The sequence below is a fragment of the Lepidothrix coronata genome, unplaced genomic scaffold (genome assembly GCF_001604755.1).
Source record: "Lepidothrix coronata isolate B3197 unplaced genomic scaffold, Lepidothrix_coronata-1.0 Scaffold52, whole genome shotgun sequence".
Lineage (NCBI taxonomy): Eukaryota > Metazoa > Chordata > Aves > Passeriformes > Pipridae > Lepidothrix > Lepidothrix coronata.
In genome coordinates, this window is record NW_016690232.1 from 1,656,009 (window position 1) to 1,680,821 (window position 24,813).

General features: G+C 46.3%; 1 protein-coding gene across 3 annotated transcripts in view; it reads right to left on the reverse strand.

The window, feature by feature from the left end:
- Positions 1–7,391: 7,391 nt before the first annotated feature.
- MTA1 (metastasis associated 1) overlaps positions 7,392–24,813 on the reverse strand; it is a 61,972-nt gene continuing 44,550 nt past the window's right edge. The window contains exons 17-20 of one of the 3 annotated variants that reach the window (XM_017815764.1): positions 21,425–21,436; positions 16,403–16,434; positions 13,433–13,584; positions 7,392–9,081 (exon numbers count right to left, since the gene is read on the reverse strand). In XM_017815764.1, coding sequence (XP_017671253.1) covers positions 8,943–9,081; positions 13,433–13,584; positions 16,403–16,434; positions 21,425–21,436 — 335 coding nt within the window. In that variant the 3' untranslated portion in view covers positions 7,392–8,942. The remainder of the gene's footprint in view (positions 9,082–13,432; positions 13,585–16,402; positions 16,435–21,424; positions 21,437–24,813) is intronic. The other 2 variants (XM_017815765.1, XM_017815766.1) reach the window with 2 other exon arrangements.

The following is a 24,813-nucleotide window of genomic DNA, read 5'->3' on the forward strand; positions in this document are numbered from 1 at the left end:
GCCTGGCCCCTGGCGCAACGACAGGCTTGGGAAGGGAATCTGAGGCTCCGGGATGGGACAGGGTAACCCTGCCGGCGAGTTGCATGGGGGTGACAGGACAGGGATGCTTGATAGTGGGTTTCTCCATCGCTCATGCATCCTGCTGGGTTGAAAAGCCCAGGCATCCCTGTCACTCCTCGCCCAGCTGCTGTCACAACAATGTGTGGCTTTGTGGCCTGCGGGGTCCTTGCACAAGGGCAGGTGGCAGCGGTGCCTCCAGGGCGCCCCAGCCCCTCACAGCCCCTGGGAGGGGCAGCTGAGCTCTGTGTGTCCCACAGCGGAGCCAACATGTCCCAGCCCAGGCCAGCAGCCACCAGGGTAGGACAAAAGCTGGGGGTTTTTTGGAGCTGTCGATTTCTGGGAGACCAGCTGCCCCTTTCAGCACAGCCCCACGGCGCTCTAGTGGGTCCCTCTGTGCTACCCAGTGTATCTGCAGCCTTAAAGCAGCCCATGGCAGCAGACAGGTGCCAGCACAGCACCGGCAGCATCCCTGTGCCTGCAACAGCTCCTCTCCTGCACTGTGAGGGACATTCTGAAAAGGGTCTGCTGTCTAAATTCTCCAGATCCATAGAAAATTTCAGCTGATTTCCCAGCCGTGGGGGCTGGGGGGCAGGAGGAGGAGGAAGGAGGCTGCATCCACCCAATAGCATGTGTGGGCCGGCCACAGGAGAAAGCCTGGGCTCTGCCACGCTGCAGAACGAGCACCCAGCCCAGCTCTCACCGGCCAAGGGCTTTTCTCACCGGCCAAGGGCTTTTCACACACAGAAGCTGGGGGGAATTAAGACAAATCACCTAAAGGTGTGAATCCCTGTCTGCAAATGCGCTAAATCCCAAGCGGATATGCTCGTTCAGGAGCAAAGTGGCTTTAGCTGGTCGTGTCTTAATCTGCCCTGATTTAGGCTCGACATGCTCCTGCACTGAGGGCAGGGCTGTCTCTGGGACAGGTGACTTTGGTGGCACTGACTGAGCAAGCAGGGACAGCCCAGCTTCTCTGGGGACAGGACACCCAGTGCCAGGCACAGGACAGCCTGCTGCCAGGGGGATGCAGGATGTGGGCAGTGGTGTAGTGACACGAGGGACACCCCTGACCTCGCTGTGCCTCTCCCCAGACAGGGGACAGACTGGGGAGTAATTTTCACCAAAGGATGCATTTTACATCAGGCATTTATGGGCCCTCATCCCTGCCCAAGGGCTGAGCTGGAGTTTCCCTGGCAGTGGGTGACAAAGCTGCCTTTCAGCAGCCCTGGGAGGTTTCTGGCATGCAGCAGTGCCCAGGGGTGTCCTGGCCTAGGGGACCATCCCCCCAGCCCTCACCCCCATGGACGTAGGTGACCCATTTTCCTCCAATGGCACCAGCCCCAGGCAGCCTCAGGATTTCCTGAGCTGCCATGGCCAGCTGGCTCCCTGGCCCAGACACATCACTCCACAGGGCACTGATGTTGAAGCTCTGCTGATCTGGCTGTGCCCTCAATTACCCACATCGGGGGCGTGAGGGGGCTTTCCTCCACTGAGCAGCTGGCAGCCCAGCATCCCCCTCCCCAATAAAGTGGGAGCTTCTAACTCAGCCCCTTCCCTCAGGGGTGCTGCACAGAGTGGAGCAGGAGCCACATCCCTACAACATCCTTTCCAGATGGGACTGAGACTGAAGCAAGCCCACATCCTAAAGCCAGTGTCTGTAGCTCCACTGGGAGCCTGCAAAAGGCGTGAGGCTGGGACCTCTGCCTAGGGCAGGTCAGAGAGCTTTGCATAGAGATTAAGGGAAAGTAAGGAATAAATAAGGAATAACTCCCCTCAGGCTGCTTCTCCTTTGGCTCACCTCTATCCCCCTCCCTGTGCTGACGCCCCTCAGCTCTTTCTTCTTCCCTCAGATGCATACCACAAAAACTCATGGACCCAGACAGAGCTGCTCATGTGGGGAGTTGGAGCTGGACAGCATTCCTCTTCTCTCATGTTTTCTGGCACCTAGGATCCTTTGGATTTGTTACAGGGCAAGAAGAGACTGAGGGGAAAAAGTACCCAATAAAAAAGGTTAAGGCAAAAACCCCTGCTGCTGGCTGGGTGTGCCCAGAGGTCAGTGATCTATGCATGGCCTGCAGACCACCCACATGCCCAGCCCCCTGTCCCCCATGACAGGGTCACCCCAGGGTGACACGCTGCAGCTCTCTGTCACCCCCTAAAGCTCCTGCACCCCCAGACACACCCACAACCAGGTGCTGGTTGGTTACAAACGGCAGAGCAGCCACCTGCTACCCGTGCAAGTGACAGACACTGCCCACTGGCTGCCCCAGCTCTGCCTGCATTTTGCCTTGGTCTTTGCTGTTAGGCAGGAGTTTAATGGAAAAACTGTTTGAGCTTCCCTTCATGGCCTGGGAGCAGTTCCCTGTGGTTGCTCAGGGATGTGACAGAAGGAGCCTTTCACAAAACCTGGCAAAACATTTCTTTCTTTCTTTCTTTTTTTTTCTCCACCGCCCTCCTGGATATGCAGTGGCTGCCAGCCTGGATCTGGCTGTCCTACATCCCAAGCAGGGGCTACATGGGAGCTGGGGCTGCTGGGGCTGCACGGGAGCCTGCCTGCAGCAGGGGAAACCTACCCCCCAACACAAAGAGCCCAGGGCTGGCTGAGGTGGGGAGGAACTGCAGATGGAGCAGGGACAGCCCACACATGCCGGGTACCCAGCCTCCCTGACGAAGGGCATCTGCAGGATAAGCACACGGCTCGGGAAGGGGAGCACAGGGGCTTAAGAAGGATTAGCAAGAGATGGGAAGATGGAGGAGCAGAGCAAGAGCGTGCCGAGGGGCTGGCAGGAGCTGGCTCTTGTCAGGCAGCACATGCCACCGACCAGGGCTCGGCACGTCACCGCCTGGCCCCGGCGCCCGTTATCTGGAGCTCCAACCATCCACTTGTCGCTTCTCTCCTTTAAAAGGTACCCGAGTCCCTGCCGTTATCAGGCGCAGTCGATAGCACTGTCACGCCTGCAATAAACAGGTTTACAGATATCCCACTTGTCCTTGCAACCTGGAATGGATGTCCCCATTGTCCCTGCGACCCCTTCCCAAGGGGCTGTGGCTGCTGGCCCACCCAGGGCCAGTGAGCATCCCAGCAGGCTGCATGCAGATGCCAAGCATGTAGATACTTCATGTGGAGCACGTGAACCTCCACAGAGCAGGCACAATGCCTCTGTGAGGCAGTATCGCAGTGCCTGAGGAGCAAGTGCTCTAACCAAAAAAAGGCAGGAAAACAGCTGGAGAGACCAGCACTCAAACCCCCAGGAGAGCCAGGCACCGTGGTGGGACTGCAGCAGGGAGGCTGTGCAGGGAGTGGACAGGTGTAGGGGTGGCTGGCACTGGTGGCTCCTCCTCAGTTTTTCCACGTGAAGAAAATGCTGCCCCAGGGAACAGGCTGTGCTCAGAGCCAGGCCTCGGTGGCAAAGTTCAGTTCAGGGCAGTTTGTCATTAAGCCCTCCCAGTCCCACAGCCCCTGCTGGACATGCTGTGGCCAGAGGTCAGGCCAGCCACGGTGCAACACAGCTCCGAGGGTTGGCACAGCAGAAGGAAAAGTGTGGAAAGTGGCTGCCCAGCTTTCATTGTCTGTGGCCCATGTGCACACCACCTCCGGGACACAGCTCTCAGCGAGCTCCTGGGGTAGGGATGGGGCTGGACACATAATCCAGCACCTCACAAGTGCTGTGATGTCTCCATGGCACCATCTTCTTCTTCAGCATCACAAGGGGGAAGACCCGCCCATTAGGATGCATTTGCCCCCATCACTCACCAAACAATATGGGCATCTTCCTGGGATGCAGGGAAAGGAGCGAGCAAACACCCCCAGCTCCGGCTCCTCGTCCGCACGCTCCACACGCTCCTCTCTCGCGTGTCCTGCCCGGGGGCAGCCAAGATGCAGGCAGGGGGAACAAACTCGCTCCTGCTCAGATGGAAAATCTGTGAGCGAGCACGACTTGGCTGGAACCCTCCAGGAAGGACCTGTAAATCTGCTCGCTGTGACGCTGCCAGCATCCCACGGAGCACTGGATCCAGGTGGAGAGTCCCCTTGCAGGCAGGAAGGGAGGAAGCTGTCTGCAGAAAGATGCTGAATTTATGTTATTCATACTCGCTCCAGGAATGTGGTGAATGAACTTGCAAAGCCCAGGGCAGGAATCAAGTGTGCTTCAACCCTGACCTTGCCTGACTTTCTTCCAGGCTGAAGAGGAGGTGGAGACAAGCCCCCAGCCCATCTGAATTGACTGTGTGCCTTTTCTTGTGGCAGCTTTCCTCCCCCTGCATGCATAAAATGTGATCATCAGAGACTGAGTCTTTCACCAGGTTTCAAAGGTGGCCAAGCAGGGCAAAACCCTTCTGTCAGCCCCCAGGAAGGGAAGAGAGGGCAACAGGAATATGAGAACATGGGCCATGCCAGCCTCCTCCCTCGGGGGGGGGGGCAGTAAAGACATGCTCAAGACACATGCCCAAGACATGTTTATATCCTGAAGATGGGCATCACAGTAGATCCCATCACTGTTGGCTCTTGCAGGCTCACCTAGAAAAACACTGACTAAAAAGTACATTTACAGGAAAAACCCCAAACAAACCCTCGCCAGCTAGAGAGGACTGTCATGCCTCGACTTGCCTTTCTGCAGCGATCTCTCCTTTCTTTCTCTAAAGCTGCTGCCAAAGCTTATTTGGGTTAATGGTGTTTTTAAGCCTGTGCCCTCTTGATGGATTAAGAAAACCAGAAAAGATGCAGGGTCCAGTTTCTGTAACTGTGTCAAACCCCTGCTTCCCCCAGCCAGTCCAAATCTGCAAGCTTTTATTCACGCTCTTCCCAGAAATCCCCCAGGCTGGCACAACTCCCATGCCAGTGCTCAGGCCCACATCCCTGTGTAAGCAGGTAAGTGCCCTCTCCTCCCACGGCAGTGGGAGGCAGCTCCACCATGATGCAAGCCGACCATCCAAAAAAGCCTTTCCAGCTTCCCAAGGTCTGGTTTGTGTAACACTCTCTCTGAGAGCCAGAGCCCGCAGCAGAGCTGGCACCGTCTCCAAATTTCCATTTCAAAGGCAATTTCAGCGTGTATTTTGCTTTACAACTCTCCAGTAGTGTCCCGGTTACAGCCCTCCTCCCACAGCAGGAATGCCAGGTTCGGAATTGTTAGTTTTGGTCATGCTTTGCTTTTTTTCATACTGTTTCAGCAGTGCTGTTACAGTCAGGGCGCTGCCTTCATGTTACAGCAGCAAAAGCAGAGATCACAGGGAGCTGCTACTGACAGGCTGGTAAAATGCAAAGTAAAAAAAAGCTCCCAAAATGCCACAGTTAACTTAAAAAAAAAAAAATCAAAATCTGTAACAAAAGCATTTTGGCATAAAATATTGTTGGAATGTTTGGATTTCTGTTTTGTTTTTTAGATACTTTCCTGACCAGCTTCCTGCTTCTTTTAAGCCTGTAAAATTGCAAGCATGGTACTGAGTCTGGAGGCCAGCACGCTCCATCCACGTGAGCACAGAGCACAGCCTTCTCCAAGGGATCAGAGCTGAGCCTGTGACATGCCTGCTCCCACGTCTGCTAGCAAGAAAGGCAAGTGAAAGATGGGGATGCCAGGGACACACGGCTGAAGGAAAACACCCAAATGCATGTGGCAAAATTTACTATGTCCTGGACACACATGTAGTAGACCTGACCTGCTCCAGGTGAGCACTTCCAAACTTCCAGGCTCTGCACATGGAGCTAATGCACCCAAGTTCCTGCCTGGCCCTCACTGCAGCTCCCAGCAGAATGTGTCCCCTACAACCTCAGGGGCTCTTAAGGAGGTAGAAGCAAGGGGCAGAAGGGGCACAGAAAATGGGACGGTAGCCCAGCTGTATGAACGTTGTTTTATTTTTACAAGGCTCTAGAGCAGGAGGGTGAGTAACCACGGGTAATTCCTGCAGCTACAGCACATGAATGTGAATACAGGAGAGGCTGGTACAGGAGAGGCTTAGTGACAGCAGTCGGCTTAAGAGAGTGACGCCTCGGGCTTGGATAGGTCAGTGGCAGGACCACTCACTGCACTTCCCAAGAGCCAGCATTTTCCTTCCGTTGCTAAAGGTATCTTCCAACCCCTCCTCCCAAGCTGGTACAAACATAAGCCAGTGAAACACATGGCAGTGGAGTCTGCTACCGCATGCCAAAAACCAGCATCCCTATTGAAGGACACACAAGGATCCTTCAAAGTCAGGGCAGCACAGGACATGCTCTCTCCTTGCCTGGACTTGTTCCCAGAGCAATCTCTGGAGCTGCTCCAAGAAAGCTTTTAAGTTGCTGGAAACTGCAGGGCTGGCACCCCCATGTGGTTCCTGAGCCCTCGGTGCAGCCGGAGCTGCTTCTCACCAGGCTCATCCATAGTTTATCCACCAGGAATCACAGTGCAGACTCTGGCACACTGGGGTTCAGAGCTGCCCCAGCCCCAGGCAGAGCACAGGTCTCTGCTACCACAGAGGCATTGGCTCAAAATCCCACCACAGAGGGGCTGAAGCCAACTCGGGCATGGAGTTTTTCAAAGTGATGTATTCAGATTTCATTTTGATACAGGAAGGAATCCCTATGAGAGCTTTCCCTCGCAGAGAAAAGCATTACAAAACCTTCCTGCGGCTGGCAATGTTTCTTATGTACAAAAGGTTAATCCTAAAGATTGATGGAGACTAAAGTAAAACTGCCAATTGTCACTGGTGCCTTGCCCTGGAGGCTTTTGGTCGAGTAAGCTTGTGCCCTTCCTGATTAGCATATCCTTCAGGAATGGCTGTTCCATTTCACTTCTAAGTTATGGACAGGAAACATGACCAGTAATATAGGATACACTTACATCTGCCAAGCTGCACAGCTACTCACAGCCACAGAGTAAATCCTACCACTGCTGAGCAGCAAACGAGACCAAACATGGAGCCTGTGCTGCTCATCCCAGCAAGGACCGGCCGTAGCAACACAGAATGACAGAACTGCCCCTGGGTTGGGTTGCTGACCCCCAGGGATCTCCCTCTGCCACATGCCAGTCATGCCCTGAGCAGCAGGACACATGAGCCTCTGCGGACAAAAGGCTCATTCAGAGCCCCGGCGCTGCATCTGCTGCCACGTTTCAGAGGAGGAGGGAGGGAGATGCTGAGGAGGGAGCTCGAACCGCTGGAAATGTTTAAACTGCACATGAGGGGAATCAAACTGTGAGTGACTCTTGCCCTGTACAACATAACAGCACCAGTGGCACAGGGATGCACAAACACTGGAGAGCAGAGCACGGCTCCAGGATGGGAAGGAAGGTGCAGAGGTGCGTGCACCAGGCAGATGGTCCCCGAGCTGCGGCGGCTATTTCACAAGAGACAAAAAGCAGATGTTTCACAAAAGCTCACTTTCCAGGTTTATTAAGTAAAGTTAACTGAATTGTTTTCATTTTGTGGGGATTCCTTTCCGTCTAACCTGGCAGGTTAGCAGAGTTGCACAGAATCACGGTTGGACTGTGATAACCCAAATACAACTTTGGCTCATCTCACCGCTGACACATATGGAATGACTTGGGGGTTATTACATGCTGTGTCTGCTTGAGGCAGGTACATGTACAGATCAGCACAAGTTGCAAATGATAGTTTACATCCTTTCAAAACCAAGCAGGGCATTCAGCAAATGCACTGCCATGAGAAGACATATGAAAAAGAAATGATACAGACTTGCAAATACATAAGAAGTTCAAGAGATGCAAGAAACCTCAAACACAAGAAATGTCAAGGGGGAAAAAAACCACTTAATTTCAGACACAATGTGTTCAAATGAAAAGCCATCTGTAATTCAAAGTCCCTTCAAAATGGGAAACATACAGTAATGCAATTAAAGAGAAACCAGGTCTCATCCTGGGAAACGTGTCCAAAAGCACTGATGCACAAACAGGTTCAGAGTTCTAAGCAAAATGTCCCTGGGCATTGGTGTACTTGACTCTTGGAGCCAGAGCAAAGCAACTCATTACACTTGCTGGGCCTACTGCTGGCTCTTGGTGGCCTAACAGCACGTAGGATTCCAGGTGTCATAGAGAAGGCAGCACACAAACTGCTGGTTACTGGGAGAAATGCCACGGGCCACATCTCCCAGGGAGCAACTACAGTAAGACACCTAATTCTGGTAGCCTGGCCTCCACTGCACACAATGTTAGTGTAATGTTCTGCAAGGTTCTTCAGTTCTTAGCTCACTCCTTTCTCAGCCTGAGTTGGTTCTGTCTTGTGCATGAGCACAACCGGCTGTGCAAAATGATCCAAAAAACAGAAGGGACAGGACCAAAGAAAACTGGCTGAACCTGGGGCTGGCTTTCAGCTCCTATTTTCAAATAGCAGTTAAAGGTTGGAAATTTATCTACAAAAGAAATAATATAAATGAAATAAAAAAATGGCACCGTCCACAAAATTAAAAAAAAAAAAAGGAAGAGAAAAATCTTACAACACAGCCTCATAAAAATGGCTTTGCAATGAGAGCTCAGTCACAAAATGAAGGGTTCTAGCTCTTCGTACATCAGAAGAGGAAACAAAGCTAAAAAGTACTAGTCCACATTCTCTTAATAAGTTAAACTTACTTTCCCTCCCCCTGTCTACAAAAGGGGTAGAAGCAAAAGGGAAAAGAGGCTACCAAAAATTTAAAAAAAAAAAAAAAGGAAAAAGAAAAAAAAGAGAAGGAAAGAGCATGAGAGAGAAAGACAGAGAGAGACAGAGAGAGAGCAGTCTGTGGTCAGAGGCTCAGAGCAGGGCTGAGTTCCTTTTAAGGGTTTAAAAGATGCAAAACAGTTCCTCAAAAGTTCCCTCTCTTCAACAGTTAGTTCAATGCTGTAGCCATAGAAACTCAAGTAGATACTGGAGGAGAGATTCTGTCGGGCAGATCCGCCGTGCGGAGCGCTGCTCAGCGTGTGTTAATCCTCGATGATTATGGGTTCATCATTCATGGGCTGGCGGAGCTGCACTGTCTGGATGGGCCGGAGGATAATAGGCTTGTAAGGGCGTCTGGCGGCTCGCTTGGCTTCGGAGGAGGAAAGCAGCTTGCGGATTTTCCTGCAGACAGTAAGGAAGAAAGGAAGGGATTACAGAGACTGGATGCTAAGGCAGCATAGGTTTCTCCCTTTCTCCAAGGGAAACCAGGCTGCTGGAAACATGCAGGGGCTGCTCGCTAACGGGGTAGGCTGACTCTGGTTCTTTTTGCTATGTCCTCCCTGGGAAACTTAGGTTTTCTGATTTATAAACCCCCCAATGATGAGGAAATTGCATTCTCTGTTCCAGAATCCTTCCCCCTCAGAGCAGAAGGCATTCTGTTCCAGCCTTGTAGCACCAGGGTCTTCTGCTGTGAATATAACATGTGAAATGGTCGGGATAGTCTGTTTCTATACCACCGATTTATTTTGAATTTATTTTCATCAGTCGGACATGCTGGAGGCAGCTTTGTGTAAATTTATAAAGCCAAGTTACAACCAAACCTCTTCTGGCAATGCTGGTCACTTCCCACCTGCGAATGCAGAGCGCTCTGCTGCTCCTCAGCCCCGAGCAGGAGCACACAGCTCCTGGAAACCCACAGCACAACATGGAGCTGTGCCTCAAGGCTGAGCTGTGCAGGGTTGCTCCGTGACAGCCTCTAACCAGTGAACCAGTACTGGAGCCTTTCCCCCACGCTGGGAACACTAATAGGATGTCTCCTCTTCTTATTTCTTCCACACTACGTATGCCCAACCCAAAAATGGGCAATATTCATATCTTGCATTTGTTAAGGATTTCCCTATATGTTACAAGACTGGCAGCAAGTCTTATCAGATGCAGGAAGCAGTTTTCCATATGGAGAGAAAGCAAAAGAGACAGAGAAAAGGGAGAGAGGATATACCAAAGTTTTAAAATTACCAAAATAAGTTAGACAGGGACAATACTGAATGACTGCTTGTTTCTTTTTGTCAATACCAGGCTTAGACCTAAAGGAAGTATCCCAAAAAAAGCCCCATCAAAATCAAAAAACCTGCAACAATAAAAAATGTACTGTGTAATGAGAATGAGGAATTCCTTTATAGAGGATGTTGTAGTGGTCAAAGGCATACAGAGATTAGAGAGGAAAGTAATAAATATTCACAAGAGTAGTGCACCAGTACCCACTATGCACAGCCTTGAGCTGAGGAACTGGGGCAACAGGGAGGGTCTGATAAAGCAGCACTGCCTTCCCTTGCAGGCTCCTGATGGAACGAGTTTTTGGCTTAGCATGAGACCTGAGGGGAAGGGCTTTACAGTTCACATCTCGGCCATCTATCCCCCAAATTTGATTAGTGAACATTGCTGGGACCAAAAATCCCTTTAGTTGGTTGTTGAGGTTTTTTCGGTTGGTTGGTTTGGTTTATTTGTCAATGGAAGAGATACATTCTTACTGAGCTGGTGCCTATCACTGTGTTATGATTTCTGTCTTTGAGATACGATGGCTGCTGAAGAAAGTGGTCCTTCTCTCCTGTAAAACTTACCCTTAGCATCACAACAACTGACAAATCATCAAATCCAGCTGAAGATTTTGAATTGGCTCTTGTCAGATTTGGTCCTGTCTTCACTTGTTTTTTTTGCCCACTGAACAAGACAAGTTGCTGCACAGAACTTACACTTGCACAGACATGTCCTTTGTTTGCCCAGTGTTCCTCTTTCTCTCTTCTCTGAAGTTGGAAGGCCACAGGGAGAGGAGAGAACAAGGTGGCAAAGTGATGGTGGGGGAGAAAAAAATAAAACCTTGATGTAATGACTTTTCCAAGACGTTTTTGGCTGCGTTTGATCTCCTTTTAGCCAGCAGAGCTCCTTGCAGCACCCCCATGTGCTTTCTTAGCCACGCCACCATCTGAAACACGTCTTGCAGCAGTTCTAGATTCTGATCAGGTCACTCGCTGCCTCCGCTTGCATAAGTTATAAATGCCAAGTTCCTTACTGTGAGGCTTGAATGCAGAAACTTACTCCTTTCATTCGACCAGCTTTTCAAACTACTCCCTCAGAGCCATCCAGTTTTCCAGCACCGTTCTCAACAGCGCTACACAAAAAGGGGAGGAGGGAGCATGTAAAACTTCAGAAAAACCTACTTTCTGTGACTGAGAACACAGCCTGACCCTCAGCTGGAGGATGATATGCAGATATTGCAGCTAGATTGATTGCTACGGAGCCAACACAAAGCTCAAATTGTTTCAGAGCTCACAAACAAGTCTTACATTCTTGACACTGGAATGCAGCAGATGGTTCAGGGAAAAGTTAGAGGTGAAATGCCCGACAGAAAACCCGTGCCGCTGACAATGCTACAGTGCTCAGGCTTCCCTGCTCTTTAACGGGCTGCCAAAAATCTCCTTTCACCACTCACCAGTCGGCTAAGCAGCAAGGCTGTCAGACAAAGAAGACTTTTTTTTTTTCTTTTTCTTTTCTTTCTTTCTTTCTCTATTTTTAAATAGAAGAGATAAGATCTTACTGAGCTGATGGTTATCACTGAACTACGATTTTCATTAGAGATGTGCTGGTTGCTGTGGGACTCAGCTTTCCTGTGTCAGTCAGTGGTTCTGTATGAGCAAATGATTCCGAGTCTTTACAGTAAATTGTTGTCATGACCAACACCACACTTGATGAATATTCTCACTGTTCTGTACAGGTCAAAGGGCAGCAGGACCTTGTACTGACACACTGCTACCACACACCTGCAGTATTTCATGTGGGTTGGATGATGAAGATGTCAAGAAGTGTTTCGTAGGCGTAGGATTATGAAATAAGCCTTGAGCATCTAAGGAGTGAATTAGAGACCATACAGCCAGCATCTACAATGGCATGTGAATTTGCCAGAGCTGCAGGTCTGAAATAGGGTTCTAGTACCTCTTTATCAAAGCAAGATGGCAACGGGAATAAGGAAACTGCTTCCCCTGAAAATTAAAAACTTCTTTCACTTAATTTTCAATCATATATGGAACCCCACTGCTTTCTTTCACAGCATCTTGCAGGCGCAGAAAGAAGGGAAAGACATGGTCAAGATATGAGCTGGTGTGAAATGCATAGTTGCATTAGAGGTGTCCATAGGATCAAGTCTGACAGGGAAATTTATTTCATGCTTCTTCTGAGTTCTTACAGGGTGTTTCCTGCCCTGAAATCTGACGATCCAATAGATCAGTGGTTTGTAGCTCCAGCATTACCAGTCTCAGCTTGTCTATGAAGCCCACCGCTGGTACTAGGCCCACAGACACTTGACATGCTTTGCAGGCTAAGATGGAGGTTGGGGATATCAAGACTGACTATTCACTTAATGCTGAACAAATCAATACTCAGAGTAGTGCCAAATTAGTAGTACCGGAAGAGACAAAGCACTCAAAACTCCTGACCTCCTCAGTCACTTGCAAGGGCTCAGACATCCAGTAATTGTCAGGTCCATCTCTGCAAGAAGCTGGAGAGAAAGGTAAGTGCTTCTCTGCTGTTGGGGCACTGATATTGCAAGTGTTGATAACTGCAGGCTTCAGACCATGACAGAAGCCAGACGGCACCTCTGCTCTCAGAGAAGGCTGGAAAGCAGGGCTGCAGCTTTGCTCTGACCTTCTTCAAGGTCACCCAGGAGAGAGACATCAAGTTCTTGGGAGGAAACCACACAAGCCTTCTCACCACACCCAGGAGCAACTCTCCCTCCCTTCCTAGTAATAATAATACTGGGAACATACACACAAAGCATTTGCATTAGGGATCAGGCCACATAGCTTCTACCACTCTGCCAGCAGCCTGTAAACAGAGTTTAATGTGAAACTCACACAAGGAGTTTCTTTTGCTATTTTTATCCTGTGGGCAGAGCAACAAGAGGGACTAGTAGAAGCAGCACCATCAAAGGAGGACACTGCGGGGCTAAATCTCACCACTAGTGGTGGCAAATATAAACCACCAAAGAAATGAGTCAACTCAGCCCACGGAAACCCTCTGTCACTTGCAGATTTCAGTACCCAGACACACCAGGAGGTGTTCTGAAAGGTAATACAAGAGAGTTCAACATGCAAGAGGGCACGCAGAGCTCTGTGTATAGGAGGCTCTGCTCCACAGCATCACCTGTGAGCCAAGGGACCCCAATCCTGTCCCACTGCAGTGGGACCTCCAAGGGAAGTGATGGATCTGAACCAGGTGAACTTCTCATCCCCGTCTTCCTCCCCTTTGTGCCCATCTCTTACAGTAACTCCTCTGGAAGAAGAAGAATCTGCTCTCTCTGGAATGCAAGTGCATGATGAGGTATTTCCCAGCATTTACTCACCTCAACACTGGCAGTGGTCTCTGCCTTCAGTTTGTAGCAACAGATCTGCTGACGAGATCCCTGTCTAACCACAACATCAGCTGCAGCACCCACAAACCAAAAGGCTTCCCCTTAAATCCTCTGAAAGACCATGTTTCCTACCTGGTTTCTTCAGTGGCCATGTAAAAAACATCGTCTGGTGCATCAATCCAGTTCATCCTCCTCCTTTTCACTGGAGGCATGGATCCACCACGAATTAATCGGACTTTTGTTGGGTATGATTTCCCATTGAGCAGCAAGTTTCGGCTTGGTCCCTAACGTGATACATAAAAATGTACAGTTATGGACTGCAACAAACCTGCAGCAGCATGTGAAAAGCACTCAAAGGAAAAGAGAATTAAAGTTTTCAGGTAACTTGTTGAGAGTTTATGATAAATACTTCCCCTCTGGCCCAGAACACAGAATTCACATATAAGCAATTGTTCACAAGCAATACAAGTTAGGCACCTTCAATATGCAATAGGACAGCAATACTCCAGCGACAGGACAAATAATAAAATGGCAGGCATTACCAATAATCTGTTGCTTGTGTCTGAAAGATGACATCAAGTTCAAAAGATTGAGCATAAGAATTAAGATTTCAGCTACTACATAAATCTAGAGCAACTCTATTGATTTCAGGGAAGGAAATCTAGCTACAGAGCAAATCAAACACAAAAATCAGTATTTACAGTTATTCTGCGGTACTAAACTTACCCATATCCTTTTTGTTCTAGGGAGGTTAATATTTAATGAGGATAGTATAGAATTAAATACGTTGTTGAAAACAAATCTAGCAGCTTTTATAATAAAATCCTTTTACTACTGAACACCACAGATTTCCAATAACAAAATTTTTGCAGACCCACAGTAACCCCCCTTTGACTCAACTGGAAAAACATGAACTGTTATTAAGAGAGGTGCAGATGAAAGGGAGAAAAGTGTTAAGCTTCTCAAATGCAGTTGTCCTTGATCATTGAAGTCCAGTTCTGCTGCCCCTCTTCCTGCTGATTAGCACATTGAGAAATCCCACTGAAATCAGTAACACTGAACAGTCGGGAAAGATGCAAAATGAAGGCCCAGAAAATCTGATATGAATAAATTAAAGCTGGTCAGAAAACGTCCCGGTATAAATTTAATTCATCTGAGGTCAGACCATCTCCCCAGATGCACCAAGGCTTCCCCTTCTGCCCACGGAATGGGAAACTGAGCATGTAAGTCAGAGATGTCTGCACTGGGAGATCCACCCCAGAAGGAACAGTGGGGACGTGAGGTGTTCAAATCCTAAAGTATCACGTCATTGCAAAAGCTCAACCAAATTTTAACACCTTGACTTACAAAGGGAAAACTTCAGTCTGACAACCAAGGGAAAAAACCCAACAAAACCCTGCATCTATTTCATTTTTTATCTGAGGAGAAAAGAAAAAATGATAGATGACTTTTTTTTGACCAGCCTTAATCAACTGCTCTAGCAAGATCTGCTTCCTGTAGAACATCAGGGCTTTAAGCTAAACAAACAAAATACCACCTTTTAAAATCCTAAGCTCTTTAAAACTGTTGCATATGAGTGCAATAACAATTTAATTTCTTAGTTGCCCAGCTCCATGTGAAATAAGAGAACTTCGGCACCACAGCAGACCACTGAAATACTTCAACAACTGCTTTTAGATTTGGCATTTGTTAAGCAAAAGGTTTCAAATAAAAGCTTTTCTGATGGCTTTTTTTTGTCCTCCACCAGGCTTCTCCAAGAAAATCCTTTTGTTGAAGTTGCAAAGGATATTTTTTCCACATGTGCAACATACACAGGAGAGCAACTCCGGAAAACGTTCTTGAAAATACCTAGAAAGGGCACCCTTGTCCTTCCAGGTTGCATTTTCTCTACTTGCACAGTGAAATCTATTTCAAATGATACATCCTGAAATGCAGACCTTTTTATTTTTCATTCAGTAGCACATTTTATCAGGCAACCAGAAATCAAGACAGTTCTGGGGGTTTCACTCTAAAACACCTGAAAAGTATTAGGTCATCACAGATTTCTCCCACTGCTCTGAGCTGGTTTATTCAGCAGACACAAACAAGTAGCCAGTCTCCTCAGTGACACAAAATTAAGCTGAATTCATGGAGGAATACAATTTACCACTTCAGATCAAGGAACAAACCAAAGGAATACTCTATTATTACAAGCAGCCTGGCATGCTCAAGTTGTAGCCTCCCCTCAGGACTCTACACACTATCCCAGAACATTGTCAGATTTAATAATGCCTGTGATCGCTGTTCAGTGACCACCAGTCACACCTGCTGCTGACTAACCTGTGTCACAGGGACTCTGCTGACACCAATGCATTGTGGCAGTTCAGCTAATGAGGCAAACCTCACTTTATCAGCATCAGAAGACCGTTTGGGGGGTGGGGGGGAAATATGCTTGAAGTTGTCTCCCATAAGCCACATGTAAGGGCCAAAGGGGATGCACAGCCTCTGCACTGGCCCCTTCACACCGGGGTGAATTTCATGAGAAAGCACTTTGCCAGAGACACATCACTGAGACTGGCTATTTGCTTCTGTCCTTTATTAAACTCAGCACAACAGATGAAAGGCTAGGAATAATTTTTACTCAAAAAAAAAAAAAAGGAACATAAAATACAAGCATTCTCAGCAGACAACTTGCACACCAACTTCCTAAAAAAAACAAACAAACAAACAAAAATCCCTGTTTTCCAAACAAACCTTCCATCATTTAAACCTTTCTCCTGCAGGGAAACACATTCCACCTAGAAACACATCCCAAAACTTTGCTGTAAACAGCCACTCAGTTTCTGCATGAGCAGAAACAAAATGTTCCATTCAAAACAGGATCTCATTTGTAGATAAACAGGTAGATAGATTTGAGGTTTAAAATGTATTTAACCAATTGGATGTTTCGTATGCCCAAAAATAAATTTATTTTTTTTTTTAACTTTTCAGTTAAATTGGGAAATGTGACCAGCTGCAAACAGCAAAGGTGGAAGTGAGCACTACGGTTTAATGGGGTGTTCTATCTAGCACGGGTTAATAATTCTTCTTTTCCCTGTTTTGGTTAAATGAACATTCTCTTACCATTTGTCTGGTTTGTCCGTGGTTAGGCAGACCTAACAAACAGGAAAGAGAATAGAGCTGGTAAGACCATTGCTTTTCCAAGACAGAAAAAAGTACAAAATCAAAACACACGCAGCTATGATTGCAACTGTGTTGTTTTGCTAAGGCTAGAGCTGTCTACTGAACTAACTTCTCCCATCCTAGAAAAGTGTCTGAGAAAAGAGCTTCCTTAACAACATGGTTTGAAGAGCAGAGGCCCCAAGTTACAAACACGTTCCATTCGCCCAGTCTTTTCTCCGTTAACTCTCACCTTCTTCAAACTACCACTAAAAGTACACCTCCTCTTTCAGATCCAAGGTTTTCCCCAAGTCTTGGGAAAAATCTGACGTTCTGTTTTTACTTTGAGGAGTTTACTGACGTCAAGGAGGAGAAGGTGGAAGGCATTATTCACTGTCAGGACAGCAACAAACAGAATCTTTCCATCCTCCTCGGGGTCCCCTGGGAACCCCTTGGCTCAGACGTCAGCTACAAGCTGTTAGCAAACAGAGCGTATCAGCTGAACCTACCACGAGTAAATACTTCCACAGGCGTAGCTCCATCAGCCACAGAGCACAGTGACTCCAGCTACCAAACAAAGCCCTTCCCCAGCAACACAAACAGCACCCTACAGCACCGAGCACAACAGCTTGGTCTGACGAGGTGCTTCGCTGCACTGTCGGGTGCCCCATCACACTGGCACAGTGCATGCACTGAACTGCACTTTGCAGACACGAGACCCTGCAGGACAAACAAAGGTCTAGGGGTTTAGGAGAAGGATGTGTTGCTGTAAGGCAGCATGGCATGGCGCCATTTGGTTTTCTAAGATGCATGCTCTCAGGAAACAGCATTTCATTAACATCCGTGCACCAAACCACCTTTCTCATCCCCTTCTGGCTGAGAACCGACACGTCAGTACATCAAATCCAACAGGTACTACAGGACAGGCATCAGCAAATGCTGCCACTGGCTGCAGAAGGTACCACTATGAATTCTGCATTCACATTCACAGCAAGCTTCACAGCTTGACCTTTGAACCCTCCCACTGCCAGTGAGTTAAGCTGTGATGAGAGAGCAAAACTTTTCAAAGAGTCCAGCAAAAATGAACTTTCACAGCTCACGGTCCGTATTCCAACAGGTCCTCTGAGGTTCTCCTTTGTAACACCAAACATACTGTATTTGCATCAGGTATGACAGGAAACACAGGCCACAGCAGTGTATCAGGAGGGAGGAAGGCGGAACAGGGGGCATTTTCTGAGCACTGGGTATCATGACACCACATTAAAATCGACAGTTTATATCAAGTGTATTTAGCATTCTGTGTAGCTGTCTGCTGTCAGCTACCCCAAATGGGAAGACACATGGTTTCAGTTTTTGCTGCATTTTTGTGTTTAAGTATCCACAGAGAAGAAGTAATTGCCAAAAAGATTTCCACCAAATCTGTAGGACAGATGTACCAGGCACCAAATTAAAAGACCAGTAACAACCTTTGGATGTTGACAAAGGCAATGCAGGCGCCAGATAATCATTCCTTTTTACATGGGAGCAGCAATTGCATCCAAAACACAGCTGTGAGCAGCCGTTTGAGATGGATGGACAAAGAGCTCCACGGATGCTGGGAAACAGCACAGCCAGCAGGATGCAACCAGAATCTGTCAGCTTAAGAGCTAAGCTCCAGCACTCGTCTTTTATTTCCCCCTTCCATAACTGAAAGATAATGTTTTCTCCATTCACAGGAGCTCTGAGAGATGTAAATCAACTGATGCTAGTCCCTGGACTGAAGCCACACATTTTGTTTTAACTGCAGTCCAGATCAGTTCTTTTCTTGTACAAAGACCATCCCCGATGCCAAAAAAGACTGGGCTACAGAAGCAGCTGATACGTAGCTGCTGCGATGACTATTGCTGGATGTATGACAGACAGTAAACAGTGCTACTCCTAAGCACCACAATTAACCCAGAATATTCCATGGGGAGAAGTGAGAGATGCAAACTGAGCAAAGGCTAAGCAGAAGTGCTGCTTCCTCTGAGCCCCAAAGCTTCAGAGCCCTCAAACAGCAGAGAAGCAGTGCTAACAACGGGTACACACCTCACTCCCAATCTGCCATTTCTAGCATAAAGCTGCCCATGACAACTTTTTGCTCCAGTAAAATAGGACACAAAACAAAGCTACAGTTTCAATACAATTTATACTCTTGGTATCACAGCAGTAAGGTATCAATTAGCATGTTAATCTTAGTGAATTGATCCGTGAATTTTCCCTTTAGTCACACTTCGATAACTGAAGTCTGAAAGAATGAAAACAGGCACTAAAAAGATCTTATTCACTTGGCAATTAAAAAAAAAATTACAGTAAAAGCATATGAAGCCACAGCACTGCTATTAAATGAGCAACTTTTATGCACCAAAGAGATGCAGAGAGAGAGCACAACATCTGTAACCCATTGCAGAACAGCTGGCAAGTCAACAGGATGCATCTGTACTGGAAACAATGGATTCTCACCCAAAAGTTTTTGGTGGCTTCTGTGCGAGAGATGAAGTCTGTGAGATGCAGACACCTCTACAAACCAAACCAATCCTCTGTCTCTGGGTGAGCAGGGTACAGACAGGTAACTCACCATCTCAGACTCAGACCTGCCCCACGTGCCTGCTCCATTTTCACAGATCAAGGTTTGAGAGAGAGATGTCTCACACACATGCATCCACAAGCAGGTTAAAAGTAAGACAGCACAGGAATTTAAATCAGCAGCAGAATACAACAGTTTTGGCAGCTCCTCTCCAAGAAAAAAAACTGTCCAACTTTATTTTATGGTGGAATGTCTAGAGAAGCCATGGGGCAGAAAGTTTTGAGGCAAACCTCACCTTATCCACATCAGAAGATCATTTGGGGGGCTAAAATGATAATCTAAGGTCCAACTGCTTGAATTTACACAGCTCCACATCAGAAACAACACTGACCTCCACCAAATGACACAGAAATACACAAACGACAAAAGAAGCTTTTAGGATTGACCAAACCTTTAAAACCACAAAGTGTAAAAGTCTACAGTTGTGCCTGTAAGTAGGTCTTCCACTCTTCTGTGGCCAAAGAAATTGAAATATACTCTGAAAAGTCCAGATTAAATGTTTGAGGGCTTTTTCCATAGCACTGAAAAGAACCCAAGGCCCCAGAAAATCTCCTGACATCCAATTCCTCCTGCCAGTCTCTGAAATAAAGAGGAAGTACCAGAGGAAAAAATGAAGACAAACTGAAGGTATAGCTGCAGAGAATCATAAATGTCCTTTGCCACAGATGATTCTACATTGTTACTGAAATGGTAATAAAACATCTAATCCCTGTACAGAGATTAACTGACACCCTCAGAGCAGGCTTTCACTCCCCACAACTTAGTGCCAAAGACCTCAGAACTGTTCCTCAAGCATAAACACAATCACAGAGATTTTGGCTGAAAACCAGTCCAGCAGGTTACTATGCCCTAATGATCCTTTCTTCTTGAAGTATCAAAGCTGCAGATGAATATACTTTCACCTAAGGAAGCACAGGTGGGGAAAGACTACCACAAACAGCAACACAAGTCTGCTACTACTGGGAAACTACCTCTCAGTCAACCAACCCGTTCCTTTTCTAACACTCTCCATTTCATTTGAATCTCATGCTTTCAGATTTGTTTAAAATAAAAATTCTGAATGAGAGAATACCTAAACTTCCAGCAGCAATTAGAGCACCACCCCAAGAGCACACTGAGGGAGCAGGGGATAGGTGGCACCCAACAACATCGAGTGGAGTGGTGGAATCTCATTTCCCAATGGAAAGCAAACCAGCACATCTGTTCCCACTGGTAGCCTGACACTAAACATGCTCTTTGCTGATCCAGTCCCATCCCCTGCGACTCTAGAGAGGGGACCTCAGCATCTCAATGGCAGCATACAAAAATCACTCCCACTGCTCAGTTTCTGCCTGCTTTTTTGCCAACACCACACGCAACACAACTGCCATTTTCAGAAGCGGAAGAGCCTAAACCCTCGGCAGCATGCCCAGCACAGGCTGGAGTGCAGGGATGTTCCCATGAAGTTACTACAGCAAGCTTCAAGAAGCTGAAGCATGGACAATTTTCTGCTTGGGTAGAAACCTTCCAGTGCTTTTCCATGTGTGAACATACAACACTGTTGCTGGATATTTACAGTCCATTTCATAGTTCGACACAAGTCTGTACAAAACTGACCCAAGTATCAAGGAGGAAGGGTAGCCCAGATTCCAGCCACTGGACACAACCTGGAGTTGTTAAATTTATATTTATGCAAAGTTACTAACTTCAGTCTTCAGAGTACCTACCACACACAAAAATATGGGTCCTTCATCAAGCAATTAGTCAGATGGCATTTTGTTTTTTACCTTCTGTTTACCAACGAGAAGTATCATGCAGAGCATGCAATATGCAGCAAGATTCATAAGTGCATCTCCAGTCACAGTGAATGTAGAGAATTTCACGTACACTTTCACAACCAGCAACTTTACTCCACTAAAATACATTCCTTTCAAAACTCCATACACTCTTTATATGCATGTTCCTTTTCCAAAAGGAATCCTCCTCCTGGGATTTCATCCTTCCCAGCAGTAACAAAAACATCAACAGTATCATATTTGTGAGCAAGCTAGAAAAAACATATAAAAATTCATGCATGAATGAGGCTTGATGAACAAGGATTTCAATTCCAGGCTACTGGTTCACTTGAGGCAGTCTCAGTGTGTTGGCATATACATACATACACTTTTTGCAAGCTTGCAAGAACACTTTAGCACCCCTCCCTTTCTTATAACTACCAAGAGTGTGTTATTGCTGTGAGCAGATTGAGTGTCCACCTTCTAACAATCAGAGGCTACAAACTTTCAGGAATGCAAGTGCAACAAGCAGAACAGAACATAAATTGTACCAAACACCACCTAGACTAACATTTCCTTCAAATTCTGTGGTACATAAAAACAATGTTAAATTTGCAATTTACTTACCTAGGTAAGTTCCTACCAAGATTGGCAAAGGAAAAGGAAAAAAAAGGTTTAAGGTTAAAAAAGGGAAAGATTGACGTAGTTCAGAATACAGCCCAGCCCCATGCAACAAATAGAGATATACAGACTGGTTTGGTTGTAAAGAAACACAGAAGTGATCACAGTTCTCTGTTGCACAGATAAACCCAAGACAACATTAAACACACAGTAACTCCAAATGAGAGATTTTGCAAAGAGTGGTTTTAATTTCGGATGAGTAAGTATTAGTTTGTTACCCACCTCTTTCCACTAACCCCTGGATATTAACTTCATTGGATTTGGACGGCATTTCCTAAAATGCTTGGTCTAACAGGTCTCACTAATTTACTGTAACCACCTCACAGATGTGTCTCTTCATGCAAAGCTGTACCTCCTGCTACAAGTACTTCAAGGACCCTGCTAATACTTTCTGGATAGTGACAGCCAACTCCAAGAAGTCAGCAGCTACCCTTGGACAAGGATGTTGAGAATGGAGAGCTGCCATCTGTCTCACAGTTGAGCCAATCAATACTATCCACTCGCATTCCAAAAAGAGCATCATATATATATATCCAGCCTGGCTGTAACACACTAAGTGGTTAAAAAGAGGCAACAAAACCATGCACATCTCACTGCTTTAGGATTTGCTGATCCAAGCTATGTAAACTAGAAAGCACTGAATTATTCACTATTCTTAGAGTTAGGAGCATTATACATCATATACATATATGTGTGTGTGTATATATATATACATATATATATATATATATGAATGATATGTGTCACATAGGTAGATTCCACTCAATTACAAATTCAGGCTTTGTACTATCTGGGAATTTGCAATTCTGCCCTTGCACTGTTACACATTCATTTCCTCTCACATTAATTACACCTGCTCTCTACCACTGCCTTGGGATATACACTCGCCTCTCAGTCAACATCTGCACCTTACTCCATCCCATCGCTCCTAGATAAAATAGTTTTTAGTAGCTGATCCATAGAGCATGATGCCCATCTGCTGATTTCATTTTCAGATCTTTATCCATAACACCAAAAGAAACTAAACACAGTATCACAGCTAAACTGAAGGCAAGTGGAAAAAATTTCACCTAACATCTGAATACAAAATCCTAAGTAAAATTCTCAAAAATAATCAGTACTTTTGTCAAATAACCTAAAGCAAGGAAGTTGCACAGGCACAAGCTTTTCAAGGAACTTGCCATTCTTCCCTGCTGCTGGCAAGAAACAGTCATTCCATTAAAAAACACTGAACATTTTCTCTCTTGTTAATAGTCAGCATTACTGTGGTTTGGATATCAACAGCTAAGGCCAGGACTTTTGCCCCATGCCCCCTGTATAGCACTTTTCACTAAAGGACCAATACACCCTCCTCAGCTTTGGAAGGACAACTGGGGCCACTGCTGATAAAGGCAGAATTTTGATGCATTTTCTGCAAGGTCTAAATCAGCTGGGAAAAAACCTCTGAGATAATTCTGGTCCCTCACATAGCTGATGTTACAGAACTTCCCTACTTTCCCACTTCAATAGCTGGTTCTGCTCAAGAACAGTTTTTCCACTGTCATGCTCATCTCTTGATAACTGAACTAAAGCCATGCTAGGCTGATGAATGCTTCAATTTCTAGAAGTTCATTCACGTTTCCCAAAAACGAGGTGAGAGACAATGAACCAGAATACGTTAAATTGGACTGACATTCCATTTGGGTTTAGAAATCCCCAGCAGCAGAAGCAAGGTATTCCAACAGTTAATTAACCTCGCTCAAAAATCTGCAGCTTGTTTCCAGCCAAAATTTTTCTACTGTACCTTCTGGCTACTGCAGCTCATTATTAGATTCCCAGCTAGACAAAAAGCCCTCTATTATTATACTTCTGCTGCTCCTGTCAGCAGAGACAAACATCTACAACTTCCACTTTGGTAAAAGCATTTTCCATTATACAGTGTGTTTTCCAGTCCCTTCACCGTTTTCACAGCTCTTCTATAAACCCTCTCCAATTTTCAGCATTCGATCCACTACCATGTTATCAATGCAAGTTTATTGCTGGGAAAAGCCTTCCCTTTATTCCAGCTACTCATTCATGTCCTCCCTCTTTCTGCCAATTTTAGAGTGCATGTGATGACCCTGAAAAACAAATTTGATTACATGAAAGCTAACATGGTATAAAAGAGAGGGGGGAAAAATAAAAATCTAACAATGCTCCCTCCCTTCCCCCAGCAGGAATTTGCATAGACAAGTACCACATGGATCCCACACTGGATAGGTGTAAGGAATCAAGTAAACAGGTTCCAGAACATAAAACATCCTCTCTATCTCTCTAGGGGAAGTTTCATGGTGAAGATTGTGAGTCAAGCTCCAGAGCATTAGTGAAAAAGCAATAAACTGGTAATTTTTTTAAATCTCACTGTATTTGACAGCTTAGGAGACTCCTTGTACTTTTCATGCTCCAAAAATAGGATCCTGCAGCAATTTGTCCATGCTAATCTAATGTTGAAGGAGAGCTGGGAAGGGCACTGTACGCCTAGTGATGCCTCCAAGATGATTTAAAGAGGAGGAAAACAAAATAGATGAAAGGACTACACCCTTCTTATAAAATAGAGTGCAGGTAGTGAGGAGATGAGATTAAGAATAATTTCCTGCGCTTGGAATTCAGGCATCAGTCAAAACTCAAGATGCCTGGCCAGACAAATCATATTCAAAGCCTGAAAAAGTTAAGGTCTCAAGGATTAAGTAGAGATGAGTCAGAAAAAGAAAAGTTAAAATTACTTAGTGGAGTTACAGTAGCAAGAGAAAAAACCAAGCAATTAAACAACAAAATTCCAAAGGAAAAACCTGAAGTACTCCTTAAAATTCAGCAATTACCATGCATAAACATGGATCTTAATGATTTACACTCAGCAAAAATACAAGCTGCTACTTGGCTTATTTCCTGCAAATAAATCTCTTGATTATATATTGCTTTACAACCTGGCCATGAGGAAGCCTTACAAACTCATCACATGTCATCAGCTCAGCAAGCAGCCATAACTGACAGTGTACATACTTCTCCTCTGATTTTGGAAGTAACAGCCCAGCACCAAAAGACTTCTATCACCAGCAAAGAGAGTTCAGCTAAAGCCCACCACAACAGCTGTCCACTGTCACCTGTCAGAGACTTTGACACAGTGACCTGTCCAAACTGTAAGGTGTCTTGCAGGTGCCACCAACACAGCACAGCAGCAGGAAGCAGAGAAAAACCTGGATAACCCATACAACATTGCAGTAGGTTAACATCTCCTTGAAAACTACTTCAGCATAGGTGGATATAGTGTCTTCCTGCACCTAAATTTGTGCAGAAATAGTATTTTCAGCCTCTGTGCA